Source organism: Pyrus communis, chromosome 3, assembly GCF_041283825.1.
Source record: "Pyrus communis isolate YQ-2024b chromosome 3, ASM4128382v1, whole genome shotgun sequence".
Taxonomy (NCBI): Eukaryota; Viridiplantae; Streptophyta; class Magnoliopsida; order Rosales; family Rosaceae; genus Pyrus; species Pyrus communis.
The window spans coordinates 207,441-223,101 of NC_142567.1; the positions used below are offsets into that span (position 1 = coordinate 207,441).

Below are 15,661 nucleotides of genomic sequence, written 5' to 3' on the forward strand. Positions count from 1 at the left end.
AGTTTAGACTAGGCCTCCGCGGTCCACCAACTTAAGATAGGCCAATGCATTACTGAATCATTACATTATCATCTTTCCAAACCTTTCTATTTCTATACAATGACTCTAATTTTGCTCACTGCTCTAAAAAGATTTGAGTTCAATGTGTGCCGGGTGCATTTATATAGAATATCGTTTATTTTTTAAAAAAGTAATATTAAATATACAGTTGCAAGAAGGTTGAAAAAGAGCATGATTTGTAAAGTTGGTGGGCAGTTGGGGGTTTTACAAAACTACCAAAATTACATACAAACCCCCTTCCCTTCCCTTTCTCCTTCTTTCCTTTGTTTCCTTTCGTCTTCGTCGTCTTCTTCGTCTTCTTCCTCTCTTTTTCTCTCTCTCCTTAAAAGGCCCCTTTCTCTCTCTGTCTCTCTCTCTCTCTCTCAATTCCAATTTCTGCAGCTTCGTGCAAGAAAGAAACACAGACGATTCACCCAAATTTAAATACAAAGACTTTACTTATTTGTAAATTGAAGGTTAACGCCTTTCAGGTTTTTTTTTATTTATTTGTTTACGTGTTTTGCGAAATCAAACCAAAATCCCCATAATCATATTTGTTCTCTATATAACCAAAAAGAAGAGGAAAGGAAGAGAAGGAAGCAGGGAGACTAGTCATAAATGGATGGCCTTTGTCTGAAAACAACTGCGCTAGGGATACACGGCATATCTTCCACCATCTCAGCGGCTGCAGCCCTCGATATCCGTACGAGCCCATCTCCATCTCAGGTGAGCGCCATTGGCCGCCCCTCTGCATCTGGGATTGACAAGTCCACAGCAGCTTTGGTTCAGAAAAGCACGACGCCGTTTTCCAGATTCTCGTTAAAGCACCCTCTGAAATTCTTATGGCCTGGAGCAGCAAGAGGAGGTGGACCTGCCTACAATGGGATGGCTCTCGACGAAGCCGTCCCCTTACCCTCTAAGGAGGAAGAGGAGGCGGAGGCGGAGGCGGAGGAGGAGCGCCAGAGTGCGACCAGGGCGTCGGACGGTCAAAGTGGGAACTGGGTTTTGAAGATTTTGCACGTGAGGTCTCTCTCTCTACCCAGGAGAGAGGAACAGCAGGGGGACAAGGGTGGCGGCGTTGCAGAGCTGCCAAGGGAAGATGGAAAAACCGTGGTGGATGATGATGACAGAAATGGGAAGGCCAACTCGGAGGAAGACGATGACGAAAATGATTGCTGTAGTGTTTCAGAGGAGGCCGAGTTTGATAAAGATACGTTTAGTCGGTTGCTTAGGAAGGTTTCGTTGGCGGAGGCGAGGTTGTATGCTCAAATGTCGTACTTGGGGAACTTAGCTTATTCCATTCGTAAAATCCAGGTACGCACACATCATTCATCATTCGTATTCCCAATATGCGTGGGAAAATTATGTTTTGCTTTCCCATGAGAATCCAGCAATTTTGGCCTTTTGAGATTTGAAAATCTGTTCTTGTTGTTTGTGTTTTTGTATTCGTTTGAGGTGTTTCTGAGGTAGCGAATTCTGCATTTGATAGGAATGTGATTCAATAGATATTAGTTGCCTACCTCGGTTAGGAACTTTTCTGTACTAAGGTCAAGTTTATACATCAACCTTCTTTTCATCAAGGCATGGTGCATTGATGCTTAATCGTGTAATTAAAATGGCATCACTCAAATCTCATGTTCGTTCTGTTGTTTATGGTTCCGGGCAGTTTGCATTATTTACTCGTTTGATGACGCTACTGGATCCTTAATCACCTGAGGGTCATGAATCATGATATGATATGTATTGGATGCTATAATTACATCTTACTCTATATTAGGGAATCACTTTGGACTCTCGTATTTTCTTGGGTTGATAAACCATCTAATGTATCTCATTTCCGTCAACCAATCCAATTCCTATATACAGGCTACATGCATAAGAACTTACTTGATTTATTTCAAATTCAGACAGGAAATCTCCTAAGAAGTTATGGTTTGCGTTTTGTTACTTCGTCAGTAGAGAAGAAGGACTTGGCTGCTAAAACTGAGGAGGACCAGGTGTCAGCTGAAATTCAAGAAACTGAAAAAAACCTTAAGGAAGACAGGGAAGAAGATGGGGAAATAAAGGAGCAAAAGAACAATGGATATCAAATAAGTCCAGTTGCTGCTTATCAAATTGCTGCTTCTGCCGCTTCTTATCTGCGTTCTCAAACAAGGAGCATACTTCCATTCAAATCCTCAGAGACTGAGGCAGATAAAGATCTCACTGAAGAAGGCAGTGAAAGAAGCGAAGCTGTTAATAGGATGAACTCAGAAGTGGCTTCTTTCGTGGCAACCACCGACTCAGTTACAGCCGTGGTTGCTGCAAAGGAAGAAGTAAAGCAGGCTGTTGCAGATGATTTAAATTCAACACTTTCATCACCTTGTGAATGGTTCGTATGCGATGATGATCAAAGCGGCACCAGATTCTTTGTCATTCAGGTAAGAAAACCAATCAAAAGGCCCTCTCTTATGCACTGTACAATATTTATGCATCCCTCAAGGGCCGAGCATGTTGGGGCATTTCGAATAATTTTCTTTCTATTAACAGTTAAAAAGGGGGAACATATTGTGGTTTTATACATCTGTTTCAGGGAACTTTCCCCAGTTTTATGATTTACTTATCAGCTCATATTTGGTATCTTCTTTCCTATATTTGACTTACAATCTATATGATTTGCAGGGGTCTGACTCCCTAGCATCCTGGCAAGCAAATCTACTTTTTGAGCCCATTCAGTTTGAGGTTAATCCCTTTCCATAATTTCTTTAGTTTTCCTAGTAATAGTATTGACCTTGTTTGTATGAGAAGTAATTACTTATTGAATAATCTTCTTTTTCCTAGGGACTGGATGTGCTTGTGCATAGAGGCATATACGAGGCTGCAAAAGGGATTTACGAACAGATGCTGCCTGAAGTCCATGCCCACCTCAAATCTCGTGGTGACTGTGCAACCTTTCGTTTTACTGGGCATTCTTTAGGGGGAAGCTTGGCACTACTAATAAATCTCATGTTGCTTATACGGTTAGAAGTGCCAGTTTCTTCACTGCTTCCTGTTATTACTTTTGGTGCACCATCCATTATGTGTGGAGGTGACCAATTGCTTCGCAAGCTTGGATTACCACGAAATCATGTTCAGTCTATTACGTTGCACAGAGACATTGTACCCCGTGCTTTCTCTTGCAATTACCCAAATCATGTGGCAGAGCTTCTCAAGGCTTTGAATGGGAACTTTCGGAATCATCCCTGTCTCAATAACCAGGTAAGGGTACTGTCTTAGAAAGATCGTAATAGGAGAACAGAAGAACATTGGATTTATCCGTTTCATTGTTCCCCTGATTTTGATATCTGTATCTGATCTTTTTTGTCTTTCCTCAAAACAGAAGCTACTGTATTCTCCAATGGGGGAGCTCTTGATTCTTCAACCAGATGAGAAATTCTCCCCAAATCATCATCTTCTTCCATCAGGCAGCGGTCTATATCTTCTAAGCTGTCCGCTGTCTGATGGCAGTGATGCAGAGAGGCAGCTCCTCGCTGCACAGTTGGTATTCCTAAACTCACCACACCCACTCGAGATCCTAAGTGATCGGTCTGCATATGGTTCAGAAGGAACCATTCAAAGAGATCATGATGTGAATTCTTACTTAAAATCTGTTCGTGGGGTAATTCGGCAAGAGCTTAACCAGATTAGGAAGTCTAGGAGACAGCAGCGCCGCAAGGTGTGGTGGCCCTTGATAGCACCCCGGAGCATGCATGCAGGAGGTGTGATTGTGGGAAGGACAATTGCCTCAATCAACCTGGGAAAAGAGCAATTAAACTTTTCTGGCGTATTACAGACGGGGAGAGAGTCGTTGAAACGGTTCAGTAGACTTGTTGCATCGCGGCACATGCATTTGTTTGTGGTGCTTTTGGTACCAGCGCGATTGTTAATCTTGGGGGCATACAGCATCATCGGTTTCCGGTGACTAACCGGCATGAGGTAGGCGGGCGATTCATGTTACATGCTTGTGGACGGGAATATTACTTGTGCACATGGGTGGTGGTTGTGGTTGTGGTTGGGTGGCAGAAAGATAGATGATTCTTTATTCAATTTGTTTGCTTATTCGTAATAGTAAGCAAAATCCGGGTCCAGGGTGACCAGGGTGGGTGAGGGTGTTTTTTGTTTCATTCACATTTCTCAAGAGAGATGATAAACGTGAAGCTGGATGGATACTCTTATTGTTGTGTAAAACAAGATAATATAAATTAGCAATGGATACACATACAAAGAAAATTTTACAAGAGGCAGAGGCAGAGGCAGTGGTTGTGGTTGTTTTTTGTTTCATTCACATTTCTCAAGAGGCAGAGGCAGAGGCAGAGGGAGAGGCAGCGGGATTAAGTAACGTTTAAATTTTCTCAGCGTGCAACCGTAAAGTAGCATGAGTAATAGGGTTTAACATGGCATAGACATGATCATCATCATTCAACTTAGGCCACCAAATTTAGTTTTATGACAGCATGACAAAACTGATTAAATCAATTTATGATGTTTTAGGAGGAAATTTGCAAAACTGGCCGAAACTCGCGAGTTATAGATCACAATTCACGTGAAACTTGACTCTTGGCAAGATAGTTTGAATGCGCATTAACGAAATATTACAAAGCCATTTTTATTCGTCACTAAAAGATGCTATTGGTGGCAAGAACAAATTTTCGATAGCCATAAAATGTCTTTGAATGAGTGGAACGGACTCAACAATTGCCTACCAAAACAAGAAGCAAGTACATATCATCTTGAATAGAAACTCACTTCTCCGATGGTCAACGGCACAACAGCACAATGCTTCCAACATTACATTCTTCGTACATATAGAACTTTTGAGTCAATTCAATTCATTCAGAGTCATGAGTGTGTTGTTTTTTGCAACCGAGAACGAGAAGAAAGCCCCATAGAAAAGGGGAAGTTGGGGTTTTATTTTCTTAGAGATCAAGCTTACCAGCCAAGTACCACGAGTGCATAGCAAGGCAGCCAAATGCAAAGATGTTGGCAAGAGATGATAGTCCGTGAATCATACCAAACTTCTTATTCATGGCTGCCAGTTTTGGGTTTACCTTTGCAACTTGCACATTCTTTGACCATCCAACTTCTTCCCCAATGTTCTGCTCCCTCTCCACCTTATGCCTTTGCTTCATCATCTGCACCCGTCAGCCACCACAACCACAATTACATTTGAGTTATGCTGCACCATGATAGACAGTGATGACATGCGCATGTTATGGTCCAAATAAACAAACTTCGCTGTGAGTGATAGCTACTTAACCAAATAAACACACAGACGGAGTTGGGATACATTTTATCTACCTAATCCGCAGACAGACAGTATTGCAAGTCAGTAAACAAGCAATAAACTGAATTTCCAAGTTATGAAATGAAATGTACAGCAATTAGCAACTAGCAATTACCTCGATGGTCATGGGAGTGAAGACGAAGAGATTGGTGAGATTGAAAGCAAAGGAAGAGAGCAAAAAGCCGAGCTGGTACTTGTCGGCAACAGAGGAAGAGCTCCACGGATGTAAATACCCAAACGACCCAGCTGATACTGCAAGGCATATCCCCACCATCGTGAAGTACGCCGGAAACATCTTGCTCTGAAGATTCCCGAACTGATGCCGCGGAAGATTCCTATTTTCCAATTCATCAATCAATCAACCAATCAACCAATTTTTGTTATTCTTCTCCGTTGAACAAAATACAAAATTACCGACAAAAATGGAAATTCAAGATAAGATAAAAAATGAATACTTGAACATGATGATGCCGCCTATGAAGGTGACCCAGAGAGCGGCGCCGAAAACGGTGGAGAAACAGAGCAGATGTGCCAGCTTTAGGTAGGTGGAGAGGGTGGGCGATTTCAGCCCGTCCGATTTCGACCCAAAGGTCTCCGGGGAGAATATCACTCCGATGGCCAAGAAAGCCACGGCTGCCAGAAATCGAGTCAACCAAGCCATCGCAATTCGCAAGCGATTGAAGAAATGAAGCTTGAAGCTAGAAGCTTTACCTACTTTCTTTCTCTCACTATTTTGTTTTCCTCTGGAGACTGGAAATGGCGAATGGTAGTTGCTTTGCTTCTTTCTAGTTTTATTCCTGACCGTTGGATTCACCAATCTGATCTGATCGAAAAGTTGGTGATTCACCTAAAGCTAAGCATTTAGCCAGAGGCCCATTTTCTATATGTTAACGACTCTAGTCTCTGTGAGGTTTGGAACTTCTCCAGCAACAATATGTAAATTTGTTAATTTATAGCTGAAGACTAGTGTATAAAAGTATTACAAGCTAATTGGAAGCCTACTTTACAAATACAATATTTGAATTATAACAAGCGTGTCATTTCTCTTTTCTTTTTGTTAAATCTAGCGAGTAATTGTTTATTTCGCTTATTTACCGAGCCATACAGTGAGTAGATTTGCTGTTTTTTGTTTTTCGTTACATTTTTTGCTTTTTTTAGTGCAATGATATAACTAAGAGAAGAGAGGGTTGACTAAACCACATAATGGGCAACCTAATTTGGTATCGAATTTGTCACTCACGAAATTCAAACCTAAAACTCTCACCTACAAATAAGGAGGAATGCTAACAGACCGTAATACTGGGTGACACTACATTTTTCGTTACACTAGTAAAAAAATTTCTTCTAACCAGTCGACTGGAGACACTCTTAGAGCAACTTCACCGTTGCAAAGGCCCCCTAGGGCAAGTCACTATTGAATAGCCTTCAATGAACAATAACTGTCTTAATGAACAGTAATTGTCTTTTGCATCTTCATCCCTACACTGAATAGCCATGACAATAGGTAATAAAATATTAGTATTTTTTATTTTATAAAATAATTACTTGTGGAATTTATTTTACTTTGACCGGTTCCCTCATGTATCGTTTGGTATGCAGACGGGATGAGACGGGACATGACGGAACGGAACGGAGTGGGAGCAAAGATGCCCTCGGATGAAAACAAGGAGGAAGAAGAAGGAGACGGAGAGGTTATAATTTTGCGTTCCATGAATGTGGAACGAGTCGTTCCAGGGGGGTGAGGTGGAACGAAAATTCATCCAAAACTCGTTCCGTGGAACAGCTCGTTCCACCCGTTTTAGGCACACCAAACGTGGGACGGAACGCCTTGTCCCACTCTGTTCCGTCTTGTCTCACGTACCAAACGGTACCTCACCTAGCCCTCTCTCTCTCTCTCTCTCTCTCTTTACCGACACAACCATTTCCCCTCATTTCTGAAACCTCTCTCTCTCTTTAATCTCTCGACCCTTTCATTCTCTTTCTACAACTCTGAGAGCTCTCATCCTTCCTCTTCTTCGAAACCAAAGTAAATCAAACTAACAAACTCTGATATCTCAATCCTCCGGATGAAAGGAACTTGAATATATCCTTGCATGCATCATCAGAGCACCATTTGGGTGATCCACCATTGAAGCCAAGAGTTTCAAGCTTCCATTGCTCAAACCCGGGTGAGGTTATTGCCTTACTTCAATTGCTTGAGTTATTCACTAGTTTTTTATGTGTTTCGAGTTGAAACCCTTGGGTTTAGTCTCTGCCATTTGTCTGTGGGTGTATCATCAACTTCGGCGATGAACTTCGGCGAGAGCCTTTGAGTTTGAAGTCTGTCGGGTTTTACATTTTTTTAAAATTTTTATTAATTTTATATTGTGATTGACGTGATCCTGATGTTAGCCTGGCGTCACCTGGTTCTCTCCTACGCAATCGCCCGCATGGGCTGGACATGATTGCTGAGGCTATTGACCCTTGTCCTGGAGCCGGTCCATCGGGCTACTCCACACGGTGGAGTTGCTCTTGCGGGCGACGCGCGTTCAAGATATGTGGTGCCACTGTTCCACGTGGCGCACTCGCACCATTTAGACCTCCCGCCACTGCACCCAAAATCAAAAAATGAAACAAAATTCCCTCCCTTTTACCAATTATAAAAAATAATAGTTATTAATAATTGTCATTTTTTCCCCCAAACAGTGAGTCGGCCTCTCAGTCTTCCTCCACAAGTTTTAGGCATTCAGCAACCGGATGAGATGAGATTGCAGAAGGCGCGGAGGCGGAGCACTATCTGTTAGTTTTACACCCTCACCCCTTGAATCGCACCTTCTTCCTTTTTCTCTTTAGCTTGTATTTCTGGATGAATCTTGTGTTGGGTTTAGGTATTTAACTGTTGAGAGAGGCCCAGAGAGAGCGAGAGAGTTGAAAGGATTCAAATTTCAATGACGGAGGGAAGTTCACCGGCCAAGACGTTTGTAGGCGTCCGTTTCCTTCTTTTGGGATTCGATCCCTTTGACGAGCACCAGGTCCTCCTTCCACCCTTCCCTTTGTCTCTTCAGTCTTGGGAATTACAAATATCTGAAATTTCCATGTGTATGATACTATGATGTGGTAGCCTTGCTTAGTTTTGTGTTAATTGATGAATCGCGCAGGTTCGATCTAAGCTTGTAGATTGCGGCGGAGAGGATGTTGCCCACTATTCCCCCAATTGCACCCACGTCATTGTGGATAAAATTGTGTATGTAAGTCGCTTTTTTCTTCTAATTGCTTCTCCAAGGTTCAATTTTGACGCTTCAATAAGTTCATGCTATGTCTTGTTTTCTGTGATTATCGTAGAATTATTGAAATAGAATGGTGTATTATTTGCATTTTTGTACTTTGTGTAGGATGATCCCGTATGTGTTGCTGCTCGAAATGACGCCAAGACTCTTGTCACCGCTTTATGGGTTCATCATAGTTTTGATGTCGGACTCCCCATTGATCCCACTTCGGTGAGTTTTTTTCCCCTCTCTCAATCTTACTTGTCTTGTCATTTTCCAGTTTTGATCCTTTCTTTTGTTTTGGGATCTGGCTTCTTAAACGTGTCCTCATTCCCAGTGAAGTTTGCCATTTATTCATTTAATTAATACATGATAAACGAACCACGTTTATTGAAAATGCAAACTCTAGCTGCCATAGTTTAAAGCACCTATGAGACTGTAAATACTGTTCCTTATTAATAGTAGCCTTTTGCACAGATTATATACAGACCTCTTAGAGATTTGAATGGTATTCCGGGTGCCAAGAGACTAATTGTATGCTTGACTGGATATCAACGACAAGATAGAGATGACATTATGGTACGCATTTCTACTTTTTTGCAATGCTTCAGATATAGGCCCTACTGGAGACTGGAGATTTGTTTCATGAGTGCCTGTTTCATGATTTGTTTCTTTTTTCTTTATCAGACAATGGTTGGGTTAATGGGTGCTCGGTTTTCTAAGCCCTTGGTGGCAAACAAAGTCACTCATCTCGTATGCTACAAATTTGAGGGTACACATTTTATCTATTCTCTGTTATGCATTCTTCTTTAACTCTGTACTTTTATAACGAAAGTTATGATACATATGGTTTTTATATCATTAGGGGAGAAGTACGAACTTGCCAAGAAAATCCCAAAGATGAAGCTTGTCAACCATCGTTGGTTGGAAGATTGGTAAGTTCATGTTTTGTTCACTCTCTTATGTTTTAAAAATTCTGATATCATTTGGCATCTATTCAGATTGTTTCAACCAAAGAAAAGAGATTTTCCACCACTATGAGTTGTTTATTTGTTTCCATCTAAGCTCCTTTTTACATGCTTCAGCTTAAGGGATTGGCAACTTCTTCCAGAAGATAATTACAACATTAGGTGAGTTGGTTGTGTGAATTTTTCAACAATTTTTTCTCCGTAGACCTGCACATTTATATGCTGATCTCTCACATTCTCAACAGTGGCTATGAACTGGAGATGATGGAGGCTGAGGCTAGAGATTCAGAAGATGAGGCTGAAAACACATTTGGGAAGCAATCTGGGGTGAGAAGCATGTATAAGAGTCCTCACAATATAAAATCTGGCTCACCAGCAACGTCTAGATTGCCTATATCAGAAGGAGAGGTGCCTAAGGTTCCCTTGATTTTTGATAATGCCATCGGCAACTTATCAATTCCTCGGAATGAGAATAAATTGGATCAAACCTCAAGCTTTTCTAATTCTTATGTTTCCAAGGGATTAAGCTGTCAGGATGCATGCGAGTTGAGGGATGCTAGTGGCTGTGACCTAAATGATCAACATCACCGAACCCCTGACCCTAAGGTGAGAGATGATTTCATATCTAATTGTGGTTCTGCTGGAAGGGCTTCACACTCTGCTGGGAAATTAAGCTACTCAAGGAAAACCTTATGGATGCCAACAGTTCCACTATACACGGGCGATAAATCAAGCGGTAGTAGTGTGTCTTCTAAAGTACCTATTTGCAAATCAAGTGCCACTTTGAAAGATCAAGCAAATGACAAATTTGACCCCAATTGTGTTGAAGTCCCTTTAAAAGGAATTCATTTACAGAATGGAGAAGAGTCAAGTGGTATATTGCCTCGGAAAAGGGTGATGGATCTCTCTTATGCTAGCTCCAAATCACAGAAGACGAGTCCAGGTGCAAAATCAGACAGTACGCATAGTCCTTCACCAAGTAATAAATCTCCAAAAGTAAAGCCTACATCTTTGATTGATGGTTCATGTAGTACTAGCCATTATATTGTCACAAATGATGACCACTCTCTGGATAAGACTGGCAATTTGAATGCTGCAGGAAACTCAATGGCTGGTGTTTCACCAGCCAAATTATCTAATTTAATTCAGAAGCCATTGGCATGTGATCTCCCCTTCTCTGCCACTGTGATCTCAAGCATGGGGAAAGATGAAAATGCAAACATGAAATCACCTCGAACCACTCTTCGAAGATTAAGAAAGTCTAGCTTATCCAACAAGCGTGGTATTGTAGATTGTGCTGAGGAAAAGCCTACAGCTGCAGTCAGCAAAGCAGTGGAACTGCAAGATCAGCCACAAGATGTTGAGGGTTCATCTGCAAGTAACAAAAAGTCAGTGAATAACAGTTCCAACGACCCTGCTGATCTGAACATGCTTAAAGAGGGAAATAATGACTTGGTAACAAAACATCTTAAGCAGAAGGTGAAGTCCAAGAAGACTCTGGGTTCTAGGCCTACGTTAGTTTCTGCTAACCAAAAGGGGTCTGTGCACTTATATAAAGATGCCTCCTTAAATGATACGGCAGTTCTTTATAATGCAGGGGATCATCAGAAATCCCCTAATCCCACAAAGCTTGATGTGCCTTGTCCAGATGTTAATGTTGAGGCCCCAAACGAGGTGGAGGGAAAAGATGTTGACATGTCTGCAGATGTTGCTGAGAAAAACATTGAATCTGTGGATGATGAAACTCAGGCTCCAGAGGAAGAAAGTGAACATAAATTAGAGAATGTAGTTCACGAAGCTAAGGGTATAGTGGTCCAAGCAACAAGTAAATGTGTTGAGAAGTCAGAACAGGAGCAGCACCTACAGGATCATTCTGATGCCTGTACTCCCCGTGATGCAATGGCCTCATTGGGTACAGAAGGAAACGAACGAGAAAAGTCAGTTTCTGACAACATTTCTCTGCTGGTTGAGCCAGCCGCAGACGGAGACGCTGTCGAGGGAAAGAAGAACCAAGGGAAAAAGCATGCTTTGGGTAAAACCAAGCTGAAAACTGTTCATCCTGTCACGGATGTTATGAAACCTGAAAAAGTAGCATCTGAGGAAAATACTCGGAATGATAACACTAGGGTGACAGAGAAGAAAAAAGAAAAAAGACTTGCAGGTCTAGTGGGCAAATCTAAGTGCCGCGGTGCGCCCCAAAATAAGTTAGAGAACTCTGCCAAAATGAAGGAGAACAAGCCAATTGTTGGTGGAGATCAAACTGTAAGCAAGGCCGAACAGCAGGCAGAAAACTCAACAGCTAAATCTGGTATAACTCCGTTGAAGATTATTCAAACATCTGCGGAGAGAAGTGACAATCCTTCAATACCCGAAGGGAAGGCTTCAAGCAAAGTTAAAATTGAACCTGTTAGGTTCATTCTGAGTGGGCACCGATTTCAAAGAAAGGAGTTTCAAAAAGTTATCAAGCGTTTGAAAGGAAGATGTTGCCGGGACTCTCATCACTGGTCTTACCAGGCAACGCACTTCATCTCTCCAGATCGAGTTGGCAGGACAGAGAAATTTTTCGCAGCTGCAGCGTCTGGAAGGTATGTATGTTATCCCCTTAGTGTGCCTTTCTCCTAGGATGTTTGGGATTAGCTACTTGAAATTTCCAGTGCAAATGGATGCTTTAATGTATTCTACGTTGAGTGCAGGTGGATTCTTAAGAGTGATTATCTGGAAGCTAGTGGTAAGGAAGGAAGGTTTTTGGAAGAAGAACCTTATGAATGGTACAAGAATGGTCTTAGCGAAGATGGTACAATCAATTTGGAGGCCCCAAGGAAGTGGCGGCTCTTGAGAGAGAGAACAGGCCATGGTGCTTTCCATGGAATGCGCGTTATCATATATGGCGAATGTATTGCACCACCTTTGGTATGTTATATTTTCCAAGTTTAATTTCACTGTTTTTACATTGTTCTGATCCAAATTGTGCCTTTTCTTTTACTAAAGAACATTAGATATCTTTCCCAAATAGTCAAATTCCTTTTTCATACTGATGGGGGGCATTATTCCTCGGAATCGATTGAAGGCTAACTGGAGAGTTAACCAGAATGTGCCCTCGTTGTCTTCGAACAGGATACTCTGAAGCGTGTCATGAAGGCTGGTGACGGAACAATATTTGCGACTTCTCCTCCTTATACCCGCTTCCTTAAGTCGGGGATTGACTATGCCATTGTCAGCCCAGGCATGCCGCGTGCCGATATGTGGGTACAAGAGTTGTTGAAGCATGAGATACCCTGCGTAGTGGCCGATTACTTGGTTGAGTACGTGTGCAAACCTGGGTACCCGCTCGACAGACACGTGTTATACAACACCAATGCATGGGCGGAAAAGTCTTTTGAGAGAGTGCAGAGTAGAGCGGAAGAGGTGGTGGAGGAAGCGTTTACAGGTGGGGATGGTGATGATGCTAGTTGTGGTGGTGGTAGTGACATACCTTGCGTGGTGTGTGGTTCTGGGGAGAGAGGGGAGGTGATGCTGATATGCGGCAACGAAAGTGGGAGCGTTGGGTGTGGAATTGGTACTCATATCGAGTGCTGCAATCCACCGCTTGAAAGTGTTCCGGAGGATGACTGGTTTTGTCCAAACTGTAGTTGGAGCAAAAACAGCACCAAGTCGTCCAAGAAAAGGAAAAAGGGTAGGAGCAGCAAATGAATTTTCTTTTTTGTTTTTTTTTTGCTCGTTTGTTTGTTTGACCAATCTTGCAGGGAGATATTTTTATTTTGACATATGTTTTTTTTTTTTTTTGTATAATTGATTTTTGTAGATGAAGTTGTGGAGTTAGTAGTAGAACTAGAAACTTATTCTAATGAATGATTCATGATTAGGCGTAGATACCTTGCATGCATTATGGCTAATTGCTGTTCGCGCAAATTCTCGTGTGCGGACCATAAAATGTGCGCCAATGATACCGACGTTTTTAATCCGTTGGATTTAATCTGGACAACTCACAACAATGAGGCAAATCGAGGTCATTGGTAGAATCGGGTCGTATATGACCCGTTAATTAGTGGGCAACTTTTGAATAATTCTATAATATAGTCTCTTGGTGATGGATGTACGGATCAAAAGAGAGAAAAGGAAGAACAAGGCCTTGAAGTGTCCAAGAACTTGATGGTGAAATCTAAAAGGAGAAAAAAGTCACTTTAAAAGAGAAAGTATTCGCCTAATATGTTCGGGATGTAGAGGGGAACGCTAGTCAAATGTGGAATTACGTAGCTAGTATCCGAAAAGTTGCAAAATGAGGTATTAGGAGAGTCTAAGGGTTTTGCCCCACATCAAAAGGAATCTTGGTGGTGGAAGGAGGAGGTACAAGAAAAGATTAAGGCTAAGAAGGAATGTTGTAAAGCCTTATACAAGGATATAACCGATGAAAACTATAAGAGGTACAAGTTAGCAAAGAAGGAAGCAAAAAACGCTGTGAGAGAAGCAAAGCTAGCTGCTTTGGACGACATGTATAAGTTGTTAGATAGCAAAGAAGGAGAATTGGATATCTATAATCTAGCTAGAGTAAGTGAAAGGAAGACAAGAGACTTGAACCAAGTAAGGTATATCAAGGATGAGGATGGAAAAATGTTCTAACTACGAAGAACGTGGTTATAAACAGATGCAGAGCTTATTTTCATATCTTTTCAATGAAGGACACGACATGAGTACTTTTTTGGGTGGTGAGTAATTGAAAGAGTGTAGAAATTACTTGTTTACCATTGAATCAGGAAAGAGGAAGTGGTTTTAGCTTTGAAAAAGATGAAGCAAAGAAATGCAGTAAGTCCCGATGATATACCGATTGAAGTGTGGAAAGTATTGGGAGAGATGGGTATAACATGGCTCACAAACTTTTTAAATAAGATTTTGAAAATGAAGAAAATGCCCAATCAGTTGCGAGAAAACATTTAGCACTTCAACAAGAATAAGGGCAATATACAAAATTGCATGAACTATAAGGGTGTTAAGTTAACGAGCCATACGATAAAGCTCTGGAAGAGGCTAATTGAGCATATAGATTGAGGCATGAGACATGGGCCTTAGAGAATCAATTCGGTTTCATGTTAGGGCGCTCGATAATGGAGGCAATATATCTTTTACAAAGATCTATGGAACAATATAGAGATATGAAAAAGGATTTACACATGGTCTTTATATATTTGGAAAAAGAGTATGACAGAGTTCGAAGATGAATTCTTTGGAGGATTCTAGAGAACAATTGAGTACGAGTAGTATCTATCCAAGCAATAAGGGATATGTATGATAGAGAAAGAACTGCAATAAGAACTCATGCAGGACAAACTGAAAGCTTTCCTATAACCATAGGGTTATACAAAGGCTCACTTTAAGTCTTTACCTTTCCTTTTTTTTGGAAATGAACGAGTTAACATGACATATTCAAGATGACATCCCTTGGTGTACATTTACTTCACCTTAATTTGGCGGGAAGTGTTGGAAGCTAAAGGTCTTTGTCTAAGTAGGTCAAAGACAAAGTATATGGATTGCAAATTTAGTGGAAATAAGGGTCCAAATGAGATAGGGGTGGAGATTAGAGGTCAGGAAGTACCAAAGAGTGAATGTTTTCGTTATCTTGGATCTATCTTGCAAAATAACGGATAATTAGGTGGAGATATCAATCATATAATACAAGCTAGATGGATGAAGTAGAAGAGTGCATCAAATGTGTTGTACGATTGTCGTGTGCTACTAAAGCTAAAAGGAAATTTTATGGGTTGACAATAAGGCTAGCGATGCTTTATGGCACGAAATGTTGGGCATAAAGCAACACATGAGAAATGTGAGCGTAGTAGAGATGAGAATGCTTCGTTGAATGTGTGGGCAGACACAAAAGGATATAATTAAGAACAAGGACATTTGAGGTAAAGTAAGAATAACTGCAATTGAAGATAAGATAGAGAAAATCGGTTAAGATGGTCTGGGCACATAAACCGAGACTTACAAATGCTCTGGTTAGAAGATGCACTATGAACTGGAGACTCAGGGCAAAAGGGGTAGAGAAGACCTAAGAAGACTTTGAAAAAAACTATAAGAAAAGATATTGAGTACTTAGAGCTAACTAAAGACTT

The 15,661-nt window shown here is 41.3% G+C and overlaps 3 protein-coding genes across 5 annotated transcripts; 2 read left to right on the forward strand and 1 right to left on the reverse strand.

Annotated features, from left to right (window-relative positions):
- The first annotated feature begins 227 nt into the window (after positions 1-227).
- On the forward strand, positions 228-4,287 carry LOC137716625 (phospholipase A1 PLIP2, chloroplastic). The gene is made up of 5 exons (XM_068456067.2): positions 228-1,353; positions 1,947-2,459; positions 2,701-2,760; positions 2,860-3,276; positions 3,398-4,287. Exons 1-5 carry the CDS (start codon positions 658-660, stop codon positions 3,977-3,979), a joined length of 2,268 nt encoding a protein of 755 aa, XP_068312168.2. The 5' UTR covers positions 228-657; the 3' UTR covers positions 3,980-4,287.
- A 351-nt stretch (positions 4,288-4,638) lies between these two features.
- Positions 4,639-6,266, reverse strand: LOC137716626 (uncharacterized). Its single transcript, XM_068456068.2, has 3 exons — positions 5,797-6,266; positions 5,457-5,676; positions 4,639-5,189 (listed from the first exon to the last, which is right to left on the reverse strand). Exons 1-3 carry the CDS (start codon positions 6,000-6,002, stop codon positions 4,974-4,976), a joined length of 642 nt encoding a protein of 213 aa, XP_068312169.1. The 5' UTR covers positions 6,003-6,266; the 3' UTR covers positions 4,639-4,973.
- A 1,744-nt stretch (positions 6,267-8,010) lies between these two features.
- On the forward strand, positions 8,011-13,422 carry LOC137716377 (BRCT domain-containing protein At4g02110). 3 transcript variants are annotated; one of them, XM_088690435.1, is made up of 12 exons: positions 8,011-8,119; positions 8,209-8,352; positions 8,479-8,568; positions 8,713-8,817; positions 9,064-9,165; positions 9,274-9,358; positions 9,452-9,521; positions 9,672-9,716; positions 9,800-9,962; positions 10,074-12,139; positions 12,248-12,464; positions 12,669-13,422. In XM_088690435.1, the coding sequence occupies exons 2-12, from the start codon at positions 8,269-8,271 to the stop codon at positions 13,242-13,244; spliced, it is 3,603 nt and encodes a 1,200-aa protein (XP_088546561.1). In that variant the 5' UTR covers positions 8,011-8,119; positions 8,209-8,268; the 3' UTR covers positions 13,245-13,422. The 3 variants fall into 3 exon arrangements, with proteins under 3 accessions (XP_088546561.1, XP_088546560.1, XP_088546562.1); XM_088690434.1 differs by having other exon boundaries at positions 9,800-12,139; XM_088690436.1 differs by lacking the exon at positions 8,011-8,119 and having other exon boundaries at positions 8,319-8,352; positions 8,479-8,564; positions 9,800-12,139.
- Positions 13,423-15,661: the final 2,239 nt, after the last annotated feature.